We start from the raw sequence: 26,301 nt of genomic DNA on the forward strand, positions 1-26,301 counted from the left end.
AAAACATTCCCACAGCAGTTTTTAATTATGTTACCATGTGAAACAATTTCCAAAGAATCTTAATCAGAAAAAGATATGATGTTATTTGTTCAATGTAAATCATTATGTCAATAAAAACAATAATGTTGGGCTCTCCAGGGTAAACACCCAGTCATTAAACAATCTTCATTCATAAGTAGATTTTCTGTATGCTCATGTACACTAATATGTTAATGCTATGAAATGACATAAACAGTAGTATCCAGATTACATTGTGTACATACTGTGCATATTAAAAAGTCTAACAGAAAATGTCCTTATTTAGCTACAATTGAAGTACACTGGTGTTTTTATTTTTTGTTCGAATTACTGGTTTCCAGACCAGAAAAATGTATGAAAATATGCTGTGTGGGCACTTGAAAATAAAACATTGTTTCATTTTGATTCATTTTATGGATTTACAATTAACATGCTAATTGTCAACTCACGATTTTTCAAAAAATGATAGTGCCAAAGAGGCAATTTGAGAAGACCGTGCTCAGTAGTTAGTGTAAGTGTAAATTATGCATCCGTGCAACATGTGTAACCACACTGTAATCATATTGGAAGATTTCTGCATCTGCAACTAGAACAGAACACAACAAACCCTGGTGAACACTCAGTGTCACTAAGCTGATGATCCAAAAATAGTAGTGGTCATCAACACACTCTTATGTCAGAGCAAAGGTGAATCCTTCAAGTCAAAGCTGTGATAAACCAATGTGTACACGCAAACAGCTTTTAGACAAGACATACATTAAACCCAGATGTGATTATGTTTTCTTTGATAACACTATCGCTGCATTATTTTTCGTTCATAAATGTTCTACCTTCTGTTCTTTCTTGCGTCATACCACCTGCCTTTGAAACTGATATTTTCCTTACACGTGTTCAGGTCAAAATATTTACTGTTGGGTAAATGAAAACATGGTATTGACACATACCAAGTAAAGATATAGATTTTTTTTTTTTTAGAAAATTGTAGCTTCATGTATCATAAATTTAATTGTATATAAATTATATATATAATAATTATATATTGGGCAGTTTTTTTCCAATTGTTAAAAATATATAATGTATACTTATTTGTGATGAAGGGTAAATCCTAAATACATAAATGTTTATTCTACATGACAGCCACTTTTAAGTGCCACATTTACTTGCACTCTACCCCTACCGTGTTCAAAAACCTGCAGTATTTGTTAAGACAAATTACCATCTTTTTCTCCACTTCCTCAGCAAACATGAGTATATTTTCCTCCACTATAAGATTAACTACATTCGTTAACATTAGTGTCATCTGGTTAACATAACCTGCCGTTTTCTAGTGTACAGTGTATACTAACATCATTCCATTTTGTAACAGTCCATAAGTGGGAAAAAAAATTAAGCCTGCAACCTTAAAATACTGTACACAGCACATCGTAACTCGCAACTGTCAGACATTCATCTGCATTAAATATAGACTACAGAAGATTAGCCTTTGGTTAACTCTGGCATATTTTCAGAAATGTAAGTATTATGCATTGTCCCTTTCAAAGAAATCAATCAACTAAATTAACAGCATAATAGAAAAAGGCCATGATGTGATGGTCAGGGTGATAGGAGCTAGGGACTGCAGAACAGGATGTTTAAGCTGTACAGCACAGGTTAGTACAAAAATAGAGAAATCTAGAGAGCATTAACAAACCAGTTTAAAGATACTGCAAACTATAAAAAGGCTAACCCACACCAGCAGTACACTCCATCTGTATACTCTACCAATAGAAAAACAATGTAGGCTAGATATTACAATTCTAACTCAAGCTAGCCCTTATTAGTTGGCATTGTGTATCTTTGACTATGTAGCACCGCCTCAATTACCACAAAATATGTAACAATCTACTATGCTTACTTGATTAATTGAATTTAGTTTTAATTAAGAGCAGTTATGAACACAAAATATTGGGTGACATACTGTACAGTAGGTGTAAGTTAAGAGCGCAACAAAATTATGTATATGCAACCAGCATTAATGCCATGTGACTGTTGCATCAGAACAAGCTCTATGTGTGCACTGAAGTGATACATTGGCAAATATTGAGTTTGAAAACATTTTTCACTGAAAACTTTCTTAATCATCGGTTGGGCTTTCAAGGATAACTGTGGCAACTCTTTTCTCATGAGAACTCTTCACTGGGGTCTCCAAGAATTTAGACTGCTGCTCCTGCTCTAAGGCAGCCTCAGCATGACTGCCATGCACATCCATCGGAAAGGTGAAGGACTTCTCTGATGGCCCTAGTTTGATATGTTTCTCGCTTATTTCAAATGCAGACTCTTCTTTGTTAGTGAAGCTTTCAAACTCTTCTCCATATGCAGCATCCTCTTCTTTGGAAACTCTGAGGCTGTACCCTCCTCCGGCCCCACCTTGGAAGGCTTTCTCAACATTAGAAGACTTTAGAGCTGCCATGATCTGCTCTTCAGATAGATCATCTCCTGTGTCTAAAAGCCCAGATTCCTCTAGTGTTTGAGAGACATTCAGCTCTGCCACAATAGTCATGGTTCCATTGTCACTCGACTGTTGCACTTTTTTGACATCGACAGCCACATTCTGTGGATTTTCACCACTCACTTTTGTGAAGAAAGCCAACTCCTCTCTCAGTGGACCTGACACTGAGCCTTGTAACTTCTCTAAAGCTCCCTTCAGCTGATCTTTAGGCTCCATAGTGTCCCCTCTCAGGACCTCAAGCATTGACTCCTGCACTATTGGGGAAACACGAATCTCTTCTTCAATGATGCACTCTGGAATACTCTCCTTGACAAAGGAGTGATCACCTGACATGAACTTGTATTCGTCACTTTCCTCAACAATCACTCTCTTTGGTGGAAGACTTTCATCTTGATAATACCTCTCATCTGACAGGTCATCCACAACACCATAATGGCCATATGAGGTGATACCACCACTATCCTCAGGTTCAGAAAGGTTGTCATCTGGTGTGGAGACAAAGTATTCATCAGGCTCTTGGTCATGGGAGAAATATGGAGATTCACTCTCCCTAGAGATCTCTTGAACTTGAACAGATCCACCCTGGGAATGGACTGTCTCTTTCATTAAGGTTTTAATAGCATCATCACTCTGGACTTGAGGGACATTTTCTAGCTCCTCAATTTGGAAATATGTTGAACTAGATCTGGACTTCTGCTCAACCTCATGCTCCTCATCACTGAAAGACTCCACTGGCTCCTCAATAATTTCCACGTTGACAGACTTATTTGTCAGGTTCTCACCTGCCTGTAGGCCACTCAGCAGGCTTTTGATCATGCTTCCTGTTGCTGTGTCCTTGATGTCTTCCAGTGACACCTTCTTCACCCCTTGGCCCAGTAGTTCATCCAGGGCAGAATCCTCCGAGATATCCAGGTCCTCTTCCACCTTGGACTCCAGCACAATCTGTGTCTTAATTGTGCCATCCTCCTGCTCAGTTTTCTCCAGATGATAGATTACCTTTGATTCTCCAGAGGAGCAAACTTTAGCTTCCAAACCAGCCGGTTTTATCACTTTCTCAATGATCTCCTCAACAGACACTGAGTCTAATACCTTTTTCTCACTTGGGCCTGTCATAGATGGTGTTTCCCATTTAGCTTTGAACGCACCATCACAAACATCACCTTTCTCTTTTTCATCTGGCACTTTCTTTTTGTTCTCTGTCTCAGTTTTCATGCTCAGGCTCATCATTGGTGGTGACACCACTCTCACTGATGTGGTATCAGCACTAGAGGACTTGACGGAACTGATTTTATTCTCTACTTGAGAGGCCTGTGTGATTTTAACATATTTCTCCTCTGTTTTTTTCTGTGCATTTTGACCAATTTGTTTATCTTTGGTAGCAGTGGGAGCAGGGGCAGAAGCAGCAGCCCTGGCTTTGGTGAATGAGATCATGTCCCTTCTGGATGCGGGACTCTGATGTTGAGCTCGGGCTGTGACTGAAATGGGGATGACCCTCGAAGGACTAATGGACCCGGAGTGAGGCACAGGAGATCTCCTCTGGTTTGAAACTGGGTGTGTGTATCTGATATCCATGTGTTGTCTGATTGAGGTGAGTGGTCTTGGAGTGTAGGTTTGGGAAGGCATCTTGATATCTGAGGCAGAGCATGAAAGAGCCACATTTCCAATTTAAACTTATATATGTTTGATTAAACCCTCAGACAAATAATTTCAAACTTTTCTTACATCGTACTATTTTGATCAACATGTAACAAGAACAAATTTCAATACAGTACCTATTATTCTTTCTCTCTGTTGTTGATTCACCCTCCTGTGAGCATCTGGCAGGCCTACTCTCTCACCTTCCAGGAGAGCCCTGAACAAACAAAACAAAAGACAAAATACTTGAATACAAGGGCAAATAAGTCATAGAAAATTGTTTGTTTATTTTCCCATTCCACAATAATTACTTTCCCATGTATATAAAAAATGATCGAAGACAAATACCTGACAAGACGTTGTACATCATTCAGCTCTGCCATCTCAACCCTCTCAAACTAAACGCATCAGGCTTACAAGACGGTATGAACCCAGAACCTGGCCATATAGGGTAATAACCATCATGAACATAACAAGCCACTGTCATCTAATAAACACCTTGTAGTAATTTGCTGAAATGCCTCACCTTTTCTTGACTATGACTGAACAAAACAAACAACAGCAAACCAAATTCCCTCAAAAAGAAACAACCTCTCCGGAGAGTGCTTTCAAAAAGACTGACCTAAAAATAACAGCTACATTGTGGGGCTGTCCATACTTCCGTAGGAATCCCAAAGCAAAAGCTGACTCGTGACACATACAAAAACACATGCCACTGCCACGTCTCTGAGAAAGTATTCTGTCTATTCCAATAATTCAAATTGAACCAGATGTGCCTAACAACTCCATATAAACTTAAGAATATGAAGTTAAAGAATATGTTTATTAACATCTTTGTAAATGACTTTGCCTTTCAATAAAAATAGTCTGTTACTATGTGAGCACATATGATCTAGCTGTGCTAGGAGCATGACCACTAGGCATGCCAAGCTAAAACAGGATATGAAATGCCAGACATAATTTGTTGCACTTCCTGTACAGTTAAAATAAACCACAGAGAAAGTTTGAAGAAACCTATTAAAATCTGTTTTGTTTTTATAAGGCAAAGCAGCTTTATTTATATTGCACATTTCATACGCAACTCAATGTGCTTTACATAAAACAAGCATTTAACAGTATGAATTGTAAACAAAAAACATGTAATTTGAGAAATAAAAATAAAACCCAAACATTAAAACATACAATTAAGCCCCCCCCCCCCCCCCCACCCCACTAATAGTAATAAAAAATATAAAAAAATAAAAAATAAATATAAAAACAAAGTGCAGAGAAATAGGCAGAATAGAGCATTAAATATAAGGTTGTAGCATCAAATTATCATTTGATTTACTTTAAAATCATTAAAAGGACATAGAGTGCAAATGAAAGATTAAATTGTAAAGTGCTTTAAAAGAGCTCAATCATAAGCACAGGAGAAGAGAAGTGTTTTTAAACTGGATTTAAACATGTTGATTTCAGTTCTGCTGGTAGTTTGTTCCAGTTGTGTGCAGCATAACAGCTAAAAGCTGCTTCACCATGTTTAGTTTGAACTCTGGGCTCCACTATCTGACCTGAGTCAGTAGATCTCAGAACCCTACTGGGTTTATATTCTATATTTATAAGACAGTAAATGAGCAACTTATTTCTAGAGAACTGAACTGAAGGGGGAGAGTTGAGATGAAAGCACTTTGTGGCAAACAAGGAAGGGAAGCAAGCAGCTGAGCTCCCCTAGGGATACACCGATTTAACTTTTCCAGTCCTGATACTTGGGCCCTGGGTATCTGCTCATACCAAGTAACAATCCGATACCAGTGTATAACTAATAAACTGTATGTCTTACTGTGTGGAGGAGACCGGGATCTTTCTTTCATGTATGGCAACATCAGGCTTGACTTAAACATTGGTCTTTCTAACTTTGTAAAATACATAGATACAAATTTACTGAATTATTATTTATTTTCATATAATATATCCAACATAAGATCGTCCTATTGTCACCGACACCCGATCCAGCTATGTGAGTTATCATTGGTCTGATATTTGATATTGATATCAGTACATCTCTAATCTCTAGCATTAATCACTATCACTAATCAAACCAAGAGTAAATGTAGGGAGTCAGGGTTTGCTTGAACAAGCACATTGTAATATCACTGAAAAGATAGCTATTACTGCAGCCTTTTAACCAGACAAAAAGCTGTTTTCTTGTCACATATTTCAAAATGTATTTTCATCATTATAATAAAAAAACATAATCCCATTTTTCATTACTGAGCTCAGCACCATTTTGTTCATTGAAGACAGTTTGAGGAGGACATACTTCTTGAACCAGACACCAGAACCAATTCTTAGACCATAAACTGCTGTGTGGCCAGTCTATCCCTCATTTCTTGTCATCTCTCTAGGGTCGACAGTCTAGTGAAAGGCTAAATTTCCCAAAATGAATTAAATAAAAACTGCTTTTACAAGGCATGTAGAACTGTTGTCTTTTTATTAGGCATGATTAAAACATTTTTTAGACTGGAAAACTGATAGAATAAATATGATCACCTGTAGGAAGCCACCTCCATGCTCAAATCCATTTTGACCTGAAGAAGATGCTGATGTTCTCGCATCTTTTGTGCCATAGTGTCAGCCATTATGTTCCTCTCATGCTCCAGCTGATCAATAATCATCTGGGGGGGAAAAGACAGTAAATTAACACTTTGCACACAGTGTAATTTCACAAGTCTGTGTCTCAATTATTTTTTGTTTGTTCTTGCAATTAAACAAAAAAAATACTATAATCATTCAGCTTCGTTGTTAAACATTTTATTTTACTGCAGCCTTCAGTGTCTCCACCACTTACTTTTGTTTCAGTCTAATAGAAAAAGAAAGATAGTCATCTGGCTGAACATTCTTTTTAAAATCATATCTGATGCCACTAACAGACTGTACTAATCATTTGCACTGCTTAATCCAGTGACTGTTTTCATGATTTGTGCATGATCCTTTTCCAAAAGAAATGATCAACCATGATCAACTCTAAATTGTAACGATGTGAACCTGTGCTAAATGTGTCTTTGTTACAATATTGAAAGCAATCCTACAGTACTTGAGCAGTGTTGCAAGTGGATGACCTGCTTGTGGTTCCATCATAAGGAGACTAAAAGGGATTTGTCAGTCTGACAGCTAATTGGTTTAAGTGGCTGGTGTAATCTAGCAGCCATGAAGAAGTGTGTGTGTGTATGTGCGTGTGTGTGCGTGCGTGTGTGTGTGTGTGTGTGTGTGTGTGTGTGGGTGGGTGGGGGGGGCTGCCATCAGGCTATCCAATCCTTTTTTTCCTAGGTCAAGTGTTGGAAGAGAGATGCATGCTTTTGGCACATATGGGAACACAAACTTGATAGGCATCCCTTTACTATTATGGAGGAATGTCATATTATTTGATTGTCCAACATCTATTTCATTTTTATGTTGTTGTATGCCACACATCATATATAGTTTTATATTAATATTAATTTCCAAGAATCAGACTGATCCAGACTGAACTTCATCATTTTTATAGCGGCTGCTACTGCTCCATCAGTGCCTTAAAGACAGTGGGTGTGGCACACCGAGGGAGCAGCCTCTCCCCTCTCCCAAGGCCCAGCGCTGTAAGTGGGTATTTATTCTGTTTCATACAGTTTTGCACGTTTTCCAATGTCTTGTAGGTTAGTTGAAACAAATCACCTGACTTCTAGCTTCAACTCGGTCTTTGGTATATAAATCTGTTCTCCCTCAGTAATAATAGATTTCTCCTCACCTGATATTCACTGAAGTCCACACGGATTTTTTCCTGCATATGCATCAGTTGATTTTCGAGATGCATCTGAACCTTGCCTTGTTTTTCCGCCTCTGTGCGTAATTTGTCTAACTCTGAGGCGTACAGCATCTTTTCCCTCTGCAGGTCACTCAGCCTGGCCTGGTCCGCTTGAATCGACTGCTCCATTTCTTCCACCTTCTGTTGGTACATTTCAAAGGTTTCAATCCATCCTTCGGACAGTCCGCGTGCATATTCTTCCACCTCTTCCAAGGAGGCCGTCGGAGGCCCGCGATAACTTTGCGTAATGATGGGTACCACACAGGACTCCACCTGACGTCGTAAATGGTCAATTTCTTGCTTGTGCACATTTTCTAAACCGTTATACTCTTTTTCTAGTTGAAATAAACGCTGCTGGAGTTCACTGTTGGTCTTGTGAGCGAGGTGAAGCTCACTTTCGCAGCCTTTCAGTTCGCCACTGACTTCCCTGCACACCTCAGTCTGCTCGCTGCACAGAGACTGGACCATCTGCAACTCTCGCCATAGCTTCTCCCTCTCCATCTCAGCCTGGGACTTTTCAAACGAGATCTGCCCCACCATTCTCCTCAAATCCCGCAGCTCAGCCTTGTACTTCGGCTCCCATTCCGCCGTCTTCACATGCCTGAGTTTATTTATTTCGGCTATAAGATGCTCATTTTCCTGTTCCAGCTCCTTGGTTCTGGATAGGTACTTGGCAAGTCTGCTGTTGAGCTCCTTCAGCTGGTGTTTTTCGCTCTCAAATGTTCTCTTGAAAGGCAGCATTGTGGCATCTAATAATAAGAAGGAGTTCCGTCTTTATGGTTCAGGTCCCGGTGTAATTTGCGTGTGAGTCTGTCGGCAAACTGTAATGTAATTTGTGATCAGAGCGCTTTGACAAGTGCAGGAGGAGGGCGGGTCCTGGTCCTGCCTTAGCGGATCGTCCCAAGCGCGTCCGTGTCCCTGGCATATGGTATGATGCATTTGCGTGCTGTCGGATATGTAAATACTCTGTAATGTATGTCCAAAGACACTAAGTATAATAAAGTGTAAAGCAATGCAGTGAGTACATGCATAGTCATAAATAGTAAAAAATAAAAAATGAAGTGAACGCGATGTCCACTTATTTAAAATGTGCATCGATTTGTCTTGGAAATTGAGTTGGATGGTGGAATTTACCGGAGGCCCCTGAATGCGTCGTCTCCCACCGGTCTTACTCATTCGTCGGAGAATCGCGCCACCAAGCGGACAAAACACGAGTTGCAGAAACCAAAATGAGGTTTGTCGTCTTTCTAATGTCCAGCTAAGAAATGCGCAACAGCGTCTGTTCTCTCTTTCTGGCGGTGTAAACCTTACTGCGTCATGAATGGAAGCGAGACTGTGGTCGTTACAGGTAAAGCACGACTTTGCTCTTTAATACCAATTTCTGAAACCAGCGGTTTGTTTGTTTGTTCGTTTGTTTGTTTGTTTTCAGTCAAGTTGTTTTTTGTTTTTTATGTCTGTAAGGGTTTGGTCCTTTCAGGCAGTTCTTAGTGAACCCAAGCTGGGAGGCAGCACAGGTAATGTTTTCTTGAAATAAATAACGTGTCGTCAAGTCTGCTATGAGCCATATAGACTCAAAATGACTAATATTTCTTCATTCAAGGGGTTGAAGTTGGTCGGATTGGGAGAGCAGATTAATGTTTACATCAAGGAGGTAGTAGTGAGTTACATCAAAACCCAGCAGATCATCGCTGAGATTTGGCAAACTCTTAAACCAAAGGTAAAATAGGTCTACACTTATTTTTTATTCAAGCCATAATTTTAGAAATAATACTGAAATTATTAGTTTCTCACCCAGATAGTTCTTTATCTATAAATCCTTTATTTATTAATTTGTTGAATGTTTTCCCTTTTAAACATATTTAGTTTAAAAACAATGGAACCAGAGCATAAAATAGGCTATATGTGGAGTTAGTTTTTAATTGAATGTAAACTCTTTACCAGTTGTTAAAACTCAAATTCTCGGAAATACAATTACCTAGGGCTCTGTGCTGAAACCCACAAATACTCTCTGATTAAGGTATGTGAAGCTGAATATCTCACATTACCTTCTGTATCTGTGTGTGTTGCAGTTTGCTGTTCATCTTGGTATCGCCAGAGGTTCCAGAGTCGTCATATTAGAGCAAACAGGGAAGAACAGTGGATACAGAGACAGAGACGTGTGTGGCTTCTGTCCTGAGAGTCACTGCTGTGTGGAAGGAGGGCCGGAGAAACTGGACTCGGTTGTTAACATGAGGGCTGTCTCCAAACCCTTCAAACAAGCAGGGATGGATGTAATTTATTCCAGAGACGCTGGCAGGTAAGCAACTGTTCTACAGTGTGTTGACAGATCCTCTAAAGACTTTGAGAAAGTGCTTTCTATGTCCTTTCAGGTACCTGTGTGATTTTGCATATTACTGCTCACTGTATCACGGCCAGAGGAGAGCGGCCCTCATCCATGTACCCTCATCTGGCAGCCTGGCCTCAGCTGACAGACTGGTACCTCTTCTGCAGAGCATCATTCAGAGCATGCTTGGCCAGCTGGAGGGCCCTTCACAAACAGCCTGAGAAGAGGTGATGACAACTGATTCCTCAAGCTACTAGTCACAGTGTGTTAGAGCTTCTAATATATTACCTTTTTTCACACCACACAGGTCTCAAGGGAAATAAAATAGCAGAGTCATAGTCCTCATTCATTTATTTATTCAAAAGTTCAGAAAAAAGAAAATACAAGAAATTCTCAGATACACATTTGGAGATGGCATGTCAAAAATACACCATCTCAGCTATAGGTGTGAAAAAACTTTGAGGCCTCAGATACAGAACTTGAAAGAAGACAAGAGTGTAGCGAATGTTTGATGATTTCTTTCCCCAATCAGGTAATGAACACAGAGATTTTGTAGAAGTTAATAAAAGTAATAGTAGTAGACCAAGGCCCCCTTCTGAAGGTATAGGAATGCAAATCATAAAAACAGCGGCATGATAATGATAAACCTTAAACCTATAATTGCAGTTATTCATGTGAACCTCTTTATCCTGACGTTCGCATGAATAACATTCTGAAGTATCAAGATGATAACAATGACTAAGAAGAATCTGTTTATTTACTGTATATTTATGCTGGAAATCTGATAACGCAAAAAAAAAAGAGGGAAAAAAAGCAAATAGTTTGAAACTGTAAACTCAAACCTATCATCTTTTTCTAGTCGCGTTGTTTACACTTAACAATGACTACCCGTAATCTAGGCAACATCCCTGTTCTATATATGTCCATGTGTTTATTTTAAATGCTGTAGTTCTGACATGTTTGTGATTTAATGGTAACTAGTAATTTACCTCACAACAAGTCAATGTAGTGTCTACTCAAAAAGTTGAAATATATCATAAATGCCTGCATCATTACATACATTCAAACTGGAAAAAAAAGAAATGCAGATATGTTAAGTAACTACTTTAACTGTTTGCCTGTCAGTGATTTTCAGCAGCTGACTTGTTTTTCAACCAAAAGATGTGTACTTGGATTTTTATCCTCTTAAATCATGCACCGATAAAATGCTTGCGAAGAACCTTGATTGAGCACCCAAATTTCACATTAGAAGTTACCCAGTGGCCTGTTCATAGTCACATTTTTTTTTATTGCTTTTGAAATCATTTCAACATGTAATTATCAAATTATTTGCTGAATTTTCCATTTTTATCTCCAGCCAAGGAGCCCATGCATCGAGACAGCGCTCTCCATGTAGCCTCTGTGAGTAAAAAGTAGAAATGAGGTCTTATTAGAAGCTTCAAGATGTAAAAAATTATCACTTTTTCCAACTTTACACTCAACATTTTTGATGACAGTATAAGATCCACTGAGGCGACTCTTTGAACCAGCAGCATTATTGTAAGTAGAGCTTACTTACGAGTGATTCAAAATGACAGAAAATCTCAAAGAGATTCACCCTGATGGTAGCGGAATTGAGCTATCACTAGAGCTGTAACATCGTGGCATTCAGCAGGTAGATGTGGACAGGAGATATGATGATATTAATATAAACCACAGTGAGTTTATGGGGTAAAAAAAAGATTATTTGTAATTATCCTTGTGACAAGAGCAAGGTTTCTTCTGCTGCTTTGATTCCAACATTGACTGACAAATCATTGAAATAGTCCATTTATCAGTTCTTACTGAGAGTTGAAGAGTTGGAGTTAATGCTATCTTTATGAAGGTTTTGTGTAGAAAGTACAGAAATATCCATGTTACATTCACATTACTGACCATTAGCATAACAAAATGTATTTTTGAATTACTTCTGGATGTTTGGAATACACTTAAGTTGTTGAAGTGGAGGAGTGGTACTGTAACCTTGCAGTATTACAGGCTGCAAGTAAATGGTAAGAAAAAAAAAAAAAAAGGTAAAGGATTGGGGAAAAACCCCTCTAATGAATTTTGGAGGTCAATAAAATATTTTCCCTTTTTTAAATATTCCCCATTATGACTGTTACGTTTTCTATATAAATGCATTTTTAGATTAGACTATGAAGGTTTCTGTCTGCTGAGGATTTGAGGTTGTGACAGCATGTTGGGAGTCAGCAGAGATGGAATGTCTGATGTTGGATTTGTGCCCCGGCCTCTTCTCATTTCTCACACTGAACTGCACCTGCTCCGAGCCACAAAACACTGCCAAATATCCTGTCAACATAAACTTTAAGTTGTCATAATTATGTAATCTTTTCTCACATAAATATGGAGATCATTTCAACTGATTCTGCAGAGAACGAGACCATACTGTACTGAAGGCCTCTATTATAACATGCAGATCTTTCATTTGTATCCTCAGAGGTATAAACGTACTTTTTGTAAATCACAAGGCCGTAAAGCATTGGGCTGAACCTCCACACAGAGATTCCATCTCCTGTTCTAGTCCGCTTTGTGAGGTTTAACTAGAACCCTGTAGACTTTATCCAGATGATGAGGTTTCTGTACAAGCCGATGAGAAGGAGTGAGATGTACTTGTTTTCCATACGCATACATATATTTAAAAAGAGTGAGGTAGATATATACTTGAAGGGAAAAAAACCTTTTTAAGTCCCCCAGTCATGACACCAAAGAAAATACATACAAAAAATCCAACTTTATACTGAATCATGGGGCATTTATACAGTGATTTAAACTGATATCACAAAAGGAAAATAAAAAAATAAATAAATAACACTCCTACAGAAAAAAAACTTAAAAGAAAGGAAAAAAATAATAATAATTATAATAATAATAATCACCAAGCAACATTTCCAAAAAGATGAGGAGAAATCCTTCAAAACACTTTTCACTATTCAGCCTCCATTTTTTAAGACCTTTTCCTATTCATAACATTGAAATGTGTTCCCTTCTCTGGACTTTAACCCATCCTTTATTTGGTTTTCAGAAGCAGTGATTATGAAGACAAACAAATAAGACCTGTTCTCACTTTGAAGAAGTAACATGTCAATATTAGCTGAAGTGGTGTAGTATTGCGCTTAAGAGTGTTGAAGTCATTAAAAAAAAAAAACAACAACTCTGATTTCAGATGGATGAGAGATGGTTGGCATAATTAAGGTAAACAAGACAACCCAATTAGCCCTACTGATTCAAGAGGAGGCAGGAAATGGATGGGTTAAAATACCAGATCTGGTATAAAGTAAATATCTCGAGCGCTGGAACTAATCCTGACTTCAAAAAGGAGGCACAGAAGGGGAACAGGTACAGTATGCTGTAGAGGTCAGTGAAGGGCCAGAGGGAAGGAGAGAGGGCACTATTGGACTCAATAAAGCATGATAGGGGAGGAGGGGAGACAAGTAGAGGACGATCATGAGAATGTGTGGAGAAAGCAAAGCCTTTACTTTGACCTGAGATTGAGTCGCACCTAGAGGGCAATGCTAGGCGCAGTGCTAGACAACAAGTACAAAAAGGGTGCAGAAAGTACACGCTCACACATCGAGCTAAGGTGTCCATTCCAAATAATAATAATATTAATAATAATAATAATAATAATATAGACATCCACAAAACAAATACAGAAGGAAACTTTTCATAAAAATAAAAGGCAATGAACAAAATGTAGTGTTACAGATAACCTTCTGGGATAACAGAAAAAAAACAGTTTATATCTAAATCATCTTATTTTTGTTGTTTTATTCATTTTTAACAGAATTTGAGGATATAAGAAATGGACTGTAGTGGAGACCATAAAATACCAAACCTGAAGGATTTCTTTATATATATACTGTAACATCCAAAAGAGGAAAAGAATAAAATAGCAGCTTTGTTCTGTACAGACATAGAGGCAAACATTTTGAACCGTAAAAAGGTTTAAAAAAGTGACAAACCAATGATGTGTATAAAAACGATCCTGCAGTCTAAAATACAACTGTAAGACCTTTATATGTGTTTGAAATGTAGAGAAACGAATGACTATTCTAAAAGAGACCAGCTGTGTCTTCAAAATTGTCTCTAGGCTACTAAAATCTTAACAATCCAACGCCTTCTCATTTTCTATCTCAGGTCTTAGATTCTGTTCTGTTTGGTGCCATTTGAGTTGAACAGCGCTGTCAGCCAACGATGTTCACCTCCCACATGAAATGCACACCCAATAAATGACATATAAAGGTTGAATATAATGAAAGTGGAGGCAAAGTTGTATCCCTTGATTGTGAAGTTCAGTGATTTGCAGAGTGAGATTGGATTTTTTTTTGTTAAGTTTGGATTTTTTTGAAAACAAAGAGACTGAGACTGTGATTCAGAGTTGGCAGATTTAAGTCAGACTTTGCTCAGATATATTACAAAATCAAACGGGTAAATCTGAATAGATTTGGGTCGTACTAAAGAAAGTTTGGCAAGCCCAACACCTTAAACAGCTCTTGCTTTTCAAATATCATATGAAAATACAGGGCTGAATATTACTATTACTCTTACTATTATTTTACAAAACAAGTTATTTGTAAATTGTCTGTCAGAAAATAGCAAAGAGTGGCTTCAAGTTGGTTATTTTGTTTGACAAACACCCAAACATGTCCATCATGTAAATCCTCAGATTTGAGAAGCTGGAGCCAGTGACATTTTGGCAGTTTTGCTTGAAAAGTAGTTACATTTTCTTTAAAGAAACTAATGCTTAGTTGACTAATTGTTTCACCTTTTATTAAAAGATATTTGAAAACTTTACTACTAACTTTTCTACTTAATAAGTGATCCCGTTGTTCAAAGAAATCCTCCTCACATCAAGTCATTCTAATATTGTGTCAGGTGTTGCATTTCAAATCTGCCTACTTTGATATTTCTAACATTTATGTATTACACCTGATGGAAATGATGTATTTCTTGTATCACAAGGCTTGCTAGATTTATTCCACCTCCAGTGCAGATCCAGCATATTCTGAGAGAAATTTGACTGCAAGTGTGAATGCAGCACATCTCAACAGAAACACTGTAGTCTGTCTTGTTATGACTCTACAACACACACCACAGCTGCTCCAGGATGCAGTTAACCAGACAGACTTTTACTCCAACTCTGAACCACAGCCTAAACAAGAAGGGCAGACCTGTATGAAATTTGAGGAAAACGCTTGATTTGGCAATAGTTTGGCAGATACACAATAGGCCCTCCTCTTCCATTTTGACACACTCCTGACAGGATCTACAACCACAGAAATATCAACAAAACAATATCAGTCCAAAATATTTAATTGAGAAATCCTCATATAACATGAGCCAGCCTGCTCATGGAGAGAGTGTCTTTTGATGGAAAGTCTTTTTAGAAATGGAGTTATACCATGTTATAGAGAGAATCATGTGTTTGTATAAATACACACTTGGATATCCACAACATCCTCTCTGAAATCTTCAGGAAAAAAAAGTGCTCTTCTGTTGGATTTGCTGGCAGATATGCTAAAAAAATGAATGTCTTCCTAAATCTGTAAGTCAGGATAAATGCCTGTATTGATCTGCTTCTTGAAGGACTTATGTAACAAAGACCACAATACAGGCTGCACAGGAAGGAGTTCCCCAGTGTCGAGTCTGAGCCATCAAACTCCAAATGCTTTAGCAGGTTTCTGTGCTATTCTTTAGTTTTTAGAGTTTTATGTTTGACCTTAAAGGAGTGGAGAGACCATCTACTGGCACACAGTAGAAGAATGTCATTTCTTACCTCACCCATCCCTCCTTAAGAGATGGAGGAGAGGTTTGTGTTACCCTGTGTAAGAGGAGGAAGGGCTGGTCTGGCCACAGGGGGCTGATATCAGCAGGCTGACGACTGGGGCAGTGGTAACGCCCGTTCGTTCTTTCTGCCCCCGTTCATGTGTGCATAGGGTTGCATGTCATCAAAGTTGGGCTGCAGCACCACCACAGGCCCGTTGGCTGACACATGTCCTGAGTGCTTGTCCAAGGCTTGGCCTGGAGATGCCAAGGCTGAGGCCACCGGGCCCGGGGAAGAGGGAGACACAGGTCCTAGCAATGGAGTACTAGGGCCTTGCATGGGTGATAACTGCTGTGTAGGAGGCGGTGTGCCTCCCGTGCACCCCGACGAGGGGGCAACGGCAGCAGAGGGCTGCCTGGTGGATGCAGGGTCCAATGGAATGTTCTCCATGTTTTCTACCTCCATGTCCAGCTCCTCAGTGTCCGGCGGCTTGTTGTCCTCACTGTGGAAGAAGCTCAATTCCCTGAAGGGAGGATCCAGTTCATCGTTGATGCTGCTGATGATCTCCAGGAAGGACGGACGCATCTTGGGGTTGTACTGCCAGCACATCCTCATTAGCTCAAATCTGCAAGTGATGTACAAATGGTTTGAAAGGTAAATACAGGTTGCATTTGGATTCTAATTCAATACTTTTGATGGACAAGTGTACCATATGACCATTGGAAGGGTAATTTTCCTCTGTAATCATCCCTCCTCTCCATACTTGCCGACTCCACTGCTCAGTCTTTTTCTGTGTAAAAATGTATTCTTTAGCACAGACTTCAGCAGTCACAGTTTGCCAATCAGGTAGGTATCTTTCAAACATGCAGTTTTTAGTACAAAATCCCCTATTTGTACATCCCCATACAATATTTCCTTGCAAAGTTGAGGGAGACAGCAAGTAACACAAAGGTGGAATCTAGCACTAAAAAACTGCAACCTTGTACTAAATTACATGATTTGGCTCTCTCATTAGTTTCAGAACGAGGACTGTGCATATTGTCCCCCAAATCCTACTGTGTGATTGTGTTGGAGGGGATCACTTCACAGCCAGTATGGACAGGAGGAACAATTACCACAAACATTAACTATTATTGTGTGAAGACAGAGTTGAGAAAAAAAGCACACACTTTACTGTAAAACTTAAGAGTGGGAAGACTTCATGTTTGGTTAAAAATAAAGTTGTTTTTTTGTTTCTTTTTCTCACCAGCAGGTGGCAGACACTGGTTTAAGCACATGACATTGCTCCCTGCCACTTTAATAGGTTAACTATATTGATCTTGAAAGAGAAACAGCAGATGGGACATTACATAGTATACAGTAAATTAGACAAATATACTGCAGCTTACTAAATGAATTAACTACAGTACATTGCTGATGCTTTGATTCACTTCCTTGTTGTCCTTTTGGAGATCCTTCTGTGCTTTTCAGTGTAGTAAAACCAGATGTAATTTAAAAAAAACAATAAAAACAAGTGTTACATTCACAGTAACAGGCCCACCTATTATATTTCACATTTCCCTGTGCAAGTGGGTGTGAATGTAATGTTTTGCAATGAGATTTGTTGTTGCCAGGCAGCCTAGGAAAACAAGCAATATCATTTAATGGCATCCAGTAAAATGTTTCGATAACAAAAATTCTGTGAAATAGTGGACAGCAAAAGTGCATGCGTATTATTTATATATATATATATATATATATATATATATATATATATATATATATTCATTTATTTATTTATATATTTATTTTTTAATTTTTTAAATATTTTTATTTTTTAATGTCAAGTTCAATTGAGACATTTGAAGTTTGCATATATTAGATTCATTGCTACATTACTACTTGCCGATTAAAATCAGTGATGTAGCATGTACACAGCAGCACAGTAAATCACGCGTTAGGTTACTGTGCCAGGCCAGCAGCCGAGCTATGGGAATGTCAAAACAACATCATAAAAGGGAGAATTATTACAGTTTTGTGTGGTGCTGTACCACACACCACAACTTCAATTATACACAAACAAGCTAAGAATACTCTAAGACCCACTGACATAAACACCTCAGCCATCTCTCCTCCACTCTTGCTGTTCCCTCTCCCCTGTTTTCTTTCTCTCCCTCACTCCCAGCGGTCTCTTTTCAGTCTACATCAGCCTCTGCAGCTGGGTGCCAGCTCCTCTCTGCACTGAGGAATTATGGGTAGAGCTCTCCAAAGCACGCGCCTCATTTCATACTCTGAAGCAGTAGGGGGGTTGCTCTGACTTGTTTTTCATGGGCGCAGCAAGTGTCTTAAAGTTGACGTTCAGATGTCCAAACCCAGGCAGTGAGACCTCCCGTGAAAAAGACGTGTAATGCTTGGAGCTGGGCCAACGCTCCAGAGTAACCTGTCTGCATAGCCCTGCTGAAAACTCAGCCCTCTGCCATCTGTTGCTGTGCATGAGGCTTGTTGATGCAAATTTAGAAAACAAACACTGCAGTAAATCCTGACTTCTTGTCAGCATCATGCCAATCATGGTATGCACAGACAGATGCTATTGCCATTAGGCAACATTTACTTATACTTGAAAGATCATCAGTTAGCAACACTGGTCAACATGTAACAACTCCCAGTGTTACAGACACTAAAAATTTGGCATGAGAGACGGGTCAAACCACAACCTTTATACACTTGTGTTATACTATATGTTTACATTCTTAATTTCAAATCATGTTAGTTCCTTTATTCTGTTATTCTGTTATTCTGTTTATTCTATTTGATACATTAAAGGCAATATAAATCTTCCAAATATGCTGCACAAATAACTAACTGAGCTTAACCTTGTATGCAATTTTATTTTGAAACATTAAATGCTGAGTGTTACCAACAAATATCTAGTTGCAAAAGTGTTACAATATTGCTTTCAAAATGGGATTTGGAGGCAGTCAAGGCAGTTCTACAAAAATCTGCACTGCTCTGGACAATAGCCAACATTTCACCAGACTAAGAGATAGACTAAAAGACCTTGAAAAACTGATCAAATCAGAAACAGACATATTCAGGCCAAGTGTGAGAGCAGAGCAGTCTCCAAACATCAATAGTGGAGGTTTAATACATTTGAACAGGAATCTCGCATCTCGAATCTTGCAACAGAACTGCACAACTTCACACATTCAGTGTCCCCAGTGTGGTGAAACCTTGATGTATAATAGCACTGTAAGTGATACTGCACATTCCACAATAAATTGTGATGTTTAATATGAGTCTGTCATTCATTTTTGCTCCAACCCTGCAAGAGAAAATGCACTTTTGTCTATAGGAAACTCGAGACAGAAACATGGGTAATCCAATCAGTGACCCACAGTTACCTGACCATGGGAAAGACCGTACAGGGGAGAGGCATTCAAAGCTCTCCAAATATGATCTAATCTCTCTCTCTCTCTCTCTCTCTCTGTTATCCTGCTCACTTCCTCTTCTTGTATCTGTCTATCCAGGCTTAGTGTGAACTTTGGAGTTCACTACACTTTAGCAGCCTTCTGGAAATCTCCATTTAGTCACTATACCAGAGGCGACCAGCAGCAGCCTAACTTCCCTGTGTGTTTCTCACAGACCAGGAGGCAACCCACCCCCACCCCCACCTCCCCAAACCCACCACCTCTGTAACACAATCCACACACTCCTGTAATCAGGGCAAAACAGTCAGGCTGCCATAGAAACTGGAGGTTTGTGTCTGCATAACAGTTAGCCTTGTTTTTTTTTCACTCACGCTCTTTCTAAGGTGAGGTCAGCTGTGGAGAGTGGGAGGGGAGAGAGCAGAATGCCTTCTTATTGAGGTCAGAATGGGAGAGAAGACATGCATATACCGGTATGCAGCACCATACGCAGACAAGCGGGCTATGCTGTGTTTTCTCTAACAGCTGTGGTGATTCATTAATGAATTATAAATGAATTAATGAATCCTTTGTGTCTCTCTCACTCCCTTTGCCTACAGACAGACACCATCTCCGTCATCATGGCCCTTGGTAACGGCAGGAATGAGGGGCATCTTTCACACACGGGTCGTGGCATCCCTTCTATGGGCCGAGGCAGATGGGTGAGGAGTCCTCTCAATGCCAGCTGACCACCAGGGCCATGTCGTCAATGGCCCACATTTAACCTGTGACGTTAATGTCAGGCCTCATCTTGGCTCTACCTCAGTGACACACCATATGATATGCTACACACTTAGAGCCACAACTTAAAATAGACACCGGGCAAAATATTAATGGGACACACATAGTGCAAGAACGTGGCAGTAGAGGATAAAACAATACATCCTTCAATGGTGCTGCAGCATTAATTAAAGGACCTAAAACAGCAAAATTACAGTTATTGATCACAGATACACAAAGACTTACAGCATGTCAGGGCAGTTGTCAGGTTTATCCAGGAGCCCTCCCTCCATGACAAAGCGCAGCACTTGTTCGTTGGACATGCCCTGATAAGGCTGTTCTGCTAATGTGGCGATCTCCCACAGCACAACACCAAATGACCTGTTGCAAGGGATGAGAACAAATTTATAAAATATGCTTATGTTTTAGCCTCTTATTAGCATCTGTAGAAAGGTTTAAAAATTCTGTCAGTTCACATCACCATGGACAGTTATTCATGTTAATACATCTAAATAAAACAGTGTTTTTGCATTTTATGACAATGTTCTTGCACACCAACACTGAGGAACCAAACAAGTATGCAGACTGTTGCTCATTTATGACATTTCAGCCCTCAGACCTTCAGCAGGTAGAAGTCAATGGATAGTATAATGGAATCACATATAATAATGGATAATGAGTATAATAGAAGTGTAATCAATTTTACCTGATGGAAATCTATATATATACATAATATAAAATAAAGTGAGCATAAGTGGTCAAAAGATGCAAGATTCTTTGTTTCTTCACTTTCCTATTTATTTCGAAAACAGGCAAAATATTTTGATGAAATTAGCAAAAAATACTGATATGGTTCTTTTTGCAGCCCTGAAATGTTTTAATCCTGCTTCAACCGTGTAAAGCACATTCTAACTGTGTCGTATAAAAATATATTACACTTTTTAAATACTGCAGTCTTAAATTCTTACATTATCTACACATATAAGTAACCTGTTAAATCATTTTAACGAGGAGAAGATATTAGAGAATGACGTGAGATAAAACAAAGAATCAGTGCTCAAAAGAGACTTCTCTTTCATTTATCAACACTATGTGAGACTTGTATTAAGTATTAAGAATAATGTCGGTTGTGTATCAGTGTACCAGCCAGTGAATTGTAATGATTTCATTACTGCAGGACAAGCCTTAGTACAGTATTTACAGTAAACGTCTCCTCAGTTTTACCTCAAGCCCCCTAGCAATGAGGTTGCTATGAAACTGTTCATGGAGAAATTCTTAACTTGACTAAGAAAGACCACAATATTTGTTCACTCGTGCTAGTCATAATTTCTCCACTGGCATGAGTTCTGAGAGTACACTCCACAGACTTTAAAACAGCCTTATTACAACACTGCGTATAACTGGCTGAAACAGTCTTGCACTGACAGACAAAGCCACATTCAGACAGCTTTTCTTGATCAACTAAATAAAAAAAGTCACCTACTCATGGATTCCTAAGGAGCCTGGAATGGGTTCATCTTACACTAAACTTCGTCTGTACAACATCAAAGCGGATGATATAGTATGCAATGTGGAGGTGGGTTTGTGCTGGCACTGTAACCTTTCATTTGAGAACATCTGGAGCAGTTTAAGCCCACTCTTTGGGATTGACCCGTGGGACACTTGGAGTTGGGAAACAAAAACTTGCAAGGGAGCTAGTAAACACTTTTATTTCTCCACAATAATATTGCGCCTGATAGAAAAATGCTGAGACTTCTCCAAAAGCTGGCATAAAAAAAGGTGTCAGGAGAAAAAAAAGATTATCCTTTGCTATAATATTTTTTCATGAGGAGAAGAATTTCCAGGGAGCCCGCTAGAAACAAAAAGATTTTGACAGTTTTGGAAGTACTACTAGCTGTCATGGCATACACAGAAATGATAGACGACAAGAAATGCATGTTCTAACTGCTAAGTAAAGAATGTCGTTACAAATATGGGCCGTGATCTGTATGTTTTTGCAGTTTTGACTCCACAGCATGAACTGTTTTAGAGTATCCACACACACACACAATATGCAGACATTTCTGAAATACTTTGCAAGCCCCCTGGATTAGGGCAGGTTTATACATGTATAATGCAGGCTCTCTGAGTGTGTGTGTGTGTGTGTGTATATAAGAGAGTGATGTGTTCTCATACCAGACATCAGACATTGTAGTGAACACGCCATCTTTCAGCGACTCTGGAGACATCCAACGGACAGGCAGCAAGCCCTTCCCTCCTTTTCGGTAGTAATCTGTCTCATAAATATCTCTGGTCATGCCAAAATCTGCAGAAAAAAAGCAAAAACAGAGGTTGGGGAAGCCACTAAATATCACTCATTCTGTGTGGGAGAGGAAGCTCCTGAGAGCTCATCCATTCTCTCACCTCCTCCCTCCCTCTGTCCATCGACATTAACTGCCTCAGGCACTTGCTGAAATCCATGTACTTATTTTCCAGGCCAGCAGAGTTGGTTCAGCACAGAGCAACCAGGGGTGGCTGGAGGCATCATATTAACTTGACTTACCTCCGATCTTCACAGTGAAGTCCTCTGCTACCATGCAGTTCCTGGCAGCCAGGTCTCTGTGGACAAATTTGTTGGCATTTAGGTACGCCATGCCGTCGGCTATTTCCCCTGCCATCTGGATCATCTTTTTAAGTGGGGGTAGGACCTGGCTGGTGGAATTCTGTGGAGGAACAAGAGATGAGGTCAAAGGGTAAAGGGCACAAAAAACCCCACAGTCTTCATGTCATCTTTCTCAGCTTTCTTCAGTTCAATACTACAAAGTGAGGGATGGATACAGTGTGTGGAAAGGTGCATGTAGGTGTGGGAGAGCGAGATTTACTTCTTTGCGAAGAGAGCGCAGGTGGCTCTTCAGATCTCCACGAGTCATCAGCTCCATAATCACCAAGGTTGGCTGTCCCTGAGAGACCACACCCAGCAGCCTCACCTACACCAAACACAATATAGCACAGGTCAGCAGGCATAACTCAACTCTGAAAAAAGAAAAGAGCATGTCTTTAACTTGCTTTGAATTTTTTTTTTAATCCGTTTCTTTTTAATTATTCAAATTGAATTTAATAATAGAGTGTTTGGCTTTTTAGCAGCCAGACTTTATGAAAAGGTTGTAACTGCAGCTTTCCAAAGGGGAAATCTTAAGCACATCTGTTTAACGTAGTTATTAAGGCTGTGATCACGCTGATGAGAGAATGTACACAATCTGCAGGAGGCTGAGCCCTGCCTCAGGCTGCAGCTCCCTGAGTAGTGACCTGCTAGCCTCTTTCTCTCTACATCTATGCAGATTAATTATGAAATAATGATAATCGAAAGGCCTGACTTGCGACTGTGTTCAATGTAATTGTGTGTTGGTTTATTTATAACCGTACTGTGATGTTTTATTTACATTAGTTTCAGGTGCCTGACGATTTACATGTTAGGCCCTTTTCTGTCCCTCTTACCACATGATGACAGTTGAACTCCTTCATGACAGAGGCCTCATTCAGAAATTCAATGCGCTCCCTCATGCTGGCTGACTCGTTGACTGTCTTAATGGCCACTCGCGTGTCCGGTTCATCCTTGACCACTCCCTTGGCGATGCCTTCATACACCATGCCGAAGGAGCCCTGACCCAGTTCCTTGTGCATGTTGATCTTCTCCCTTGGTACCTCCCACTCATCTGGGACATACACTGGCAGTACACAGCAGACAGCAGGTCAACACCATGTACACACATTGCAATGTAATGTATATAGTTATTTGAAATTTTGCATTAAAATGGCTCTCACTTTCAGCAGCACTGAAGTACTCTGGGTTGACTGAAGCATATAGGACTCCATTCCCCAATCTGTCACTATTCCTGTTGACACAAACACATCTCAGTTAGCCAGCAGCCAGCTCTGATTGTGGATGGTGTATATACATAATACATATATGTATATATACACTCTCTATCGGAAGTCTTCTCTTTACCACAGGGGAATGTTAATGAAAACAATCAAGTAACTTAGTTTGGCAATGAGCCTGTTCATGTAAGTACTTGCCTCTTTTTGTTGACAAAGAAGAGAATCGTGGTAAGGATGGCAATGAAAAGTGTTGCTAAGATGGGAATTATGATGATCACGTAGAACGCAACACCATCTTTTTCTGTCAGATAGAGCAGAACAATAAAAGTGATCAGCAAAGACTAAATGTGTAATTTGTACTTTAATCAAGTAAATATAGTATTTAATGTGTGAGACATGTCGCATTACCTTTGGGTGGAGGTACGTAGAATGACACGCTCTCCGTCCAGGAGCCGTTCCCTGCTAGAGATTTGGCGCGCACACGGGCAGAGTAGTTCCCTGAGCCCAGGTTGGTCAACCGAGCCCCTCTGTGCTCACGGTACTGCTGACGTGACACACACTCAGGTTTTTCAGGCTGAAAGAAAAACAAATATTTTGTGATTATTGAGAGGGAGGGATAGAAAAGACTCAGGTATGGAGTGTCCTGTTTGGGGTTTATGCCATATGAGCTGACAGTTAAGACTTTTAATTTTCTCCTGCCAACTCACCTCAGTCCCCAGACGGAACATGATCTCATACATCAGGACGAGTCCGTTAGGCTTGGCGGGCTCTGGCCAGTGCAGCACCACTGAACCCTCAACCTCCTCATTCTTCTCATAGATCACTTTTCCAGGAATGTCATCTGCTTTACCTGGGAAACACACATACAGTGTTAAAAATATTATAATGACGATGCTTCGATCATTTCCATCAAAGGTTGTATCCAGATGAGTGTTTTTCTTACTTGCTGGTTTGGTCCTGGAGAAGACAAAGCTTCCAGCACTACAGCGCCCCACCTCCTCATTGCAGGCATGGATGTCAATACGGTAGACAGTGAAGGGCCGCAGGTTGGGGATCTCTAAGCTTTCTGCGGTGCTCTTTTCCTCTGCAAAGGGGTACTCCCTGATAGGAGGTATGCCATCTGTACTGTTGTCCCCTGGGCCAAGGGTGGTGTTCCCTCTACCGTTGTGCATCAGAGTGTTGTTAGCCACACCAAAAAGGTCTCTACGTCGACGATCTGGAGGTCTGAAATACAGAGGGAAAAATCAATGCAATTACTATGATGAAGTTGTTTTAAATAAAGTGAGCACTGTTAAAATGATGAAGAAAAACAAAACACTACAAGGAATGTCCTGGAAATCCCATTGAAGCAAATTACAATTGCCTGTTTATGGCTCCCAAAAGCATTTTACACAAAGCCGAATCGTCTCACTCGACCAGGCAGACTGAGTGTGTGTTTTGACTGTGTGTGTGCTGTGTGTCCAGATGCTGCATGCTACTCCCTGGGGAGATATGTAGCAGGATGAGGTCAGACAGACCATAGTGAGGTGGACAGACAGAGAACAAGAGAGATTTTTCCAGACTAAGAAAAAAAAAACGAAACCTGCTGTCCAACATATCCAAATAAACAACAAAAATGTTGAATCATATTGACCAATTTTGAATGGAATGGACACACAGTCTTGTCGTGCAGCTGTGGAGCCGTCTGAAGCTGGACATTGTCATTACTGAGGGCAAAGAGGTGCTGACAGCTGTGACTGTGGCAGCAGCAGAGGCACAACAGATGCCACAGGGCACAGGGTATGCTTACCATACAGTTAACAGTTACCTGTCAAACCTATGTGATCTACTGTACATGGAGCTGTTACAGAGGGGTTGTTTGGAACAAGATGATGTAAAAAAATTTTTTTTTTAAAAAAGGTGAAAAATGCCCATTCCACTTTCCTAAAGCCTGCGGTGATGCCAGTCCAAAAATCACATATATTCAATTTGCAATCACATACAATAAGACAAAAAAGTTGCAAATCCTCACATTTGCCAAGTGATTTTTTGCTTAAGAAAATTACTGAAACAATTCAATTAATCATTTATCAAAAGAGCTGTCGATTACTTTTCCATCAGTTGATTAATTGTTTCTGCTCAACTGGGCCTTTAAAAATGCAGAGTTAACTAAGCAAAGGTTATCTTTTTGCAAAGGTTTATCTTTTTGCGTTTGAG

General features: G+C 39.7%; 3 protein-coding genes across 3 annotated transcripts in view; 1 reads left to right on the top strand and 2 right to left on the bottom strand.

The window, feature by feature from the left end:
* Positions 1-2,131: 2,131 nt before the first annotated feature.
* synm (synemin, intermediate filament protein) lies at positions 2,132-8,699 on the bottom strand. Its single transcript, XM_053319915.1, has 4 exons — positions 7,902-8,699; positions 6,671-6,795; positions 4,345-4,358; positions 2,132-4,137 (listed from the first exon to the last, which is right to left on the bottom strand). The coding sequence occupies exons 1-4, from the start codon at positions 8,697-8,699 to the stop codon at positions 2,132-2,134; spliced, it is 2,943 nt and encodes a 980-aa protein (XP_053175890.1).
* Positions 8,700-9,196: 497 nt separating this feature from the next.
* On the top strand, positions 9,197-12,283 carry pgpep1l (pyroglutamyl-peptidase I like). Its single transcript, XM_053318584.1, has 5 exons — positions 9,197-9,306; positions 9,420-9,472; positions 9,559-9,675; positions 10,028-10,254; positions 10,328-12,283. Exons 1-5 carry the CDS (start codon positions 9,276-9,278, stop codon positions 10,500-10,502), a joined length of 603 nt encoding a protein of 200 aa, XP_053174559.1. The 5' UTR covers positions 9,197-9,275; the 3' UTR covers positions 10,503-12,283.
* A 3,492-nt stretch (positions 12,284-15,775) lies between these two features.
* The window catches only part of igf1ra (insulin-like growth factor 1a receptor), an 82,825-nt gene continuing 72,299 nt past the window's right edge, over positions 15,776-26,301 (bottom strand). Inside the window, exons 11-21 of the mRNA XM_053318585.1 lie at positions 25,049-25,329; positions 24,813-24,955; positions 24,514-24,679; positions 24,304-24,406; positions 24,049-24,119; positions 23,722-23,951; positions 23,109-23,213; positions 22,790-22,949; positions 22,423-22,552; positions 20,494-20,628; positions 15,776-16,709 (exon numbers count right to left, since the gene is read on the bottom strand). Coding sequence (XP_053174560.1) covers positions 16,187-16,709; positions 20,494-20,628; positions 22,423-22,552; positions 22,790-22,949; positions 23,109-23,213; positions 23,722-23,951; positions 24,049-24,119; positions 24,304-24,406; positions 24,514-24,679; positions 24,813-24,955; positions 25,049-25,329 — 2,047 coding nt within the window. The 3' untranslated portion in view covers positions 15,776-16,186. The remainder of the gene's footprint in view (positions 16,710-20,493; positions 20,629-22,422; positions 22,553-22,789; positions 22,950-23,108; positions 23,214-23,721; positions 23,952-24,048; positions 24,120-24,303; positions 24,407-24,513; positions 24,680-24,812; positions 24,956-25,048; positions 25,330-26,301) is intronic.

Source organism: Scomber japonicus, chromosome 5 (assembly GCF_027409825.1).
Source record: "Scomber japonicus isolate fScoJap1 chromosome 5, fScoJap1.pri, whole genome shotgun sequence".
Lineage (NCBI taxonomy): Eukaryota > Metazoa > Chordata > Actinopteri > Scombriformes > Scombridae > Scomber > Scomber japonicus.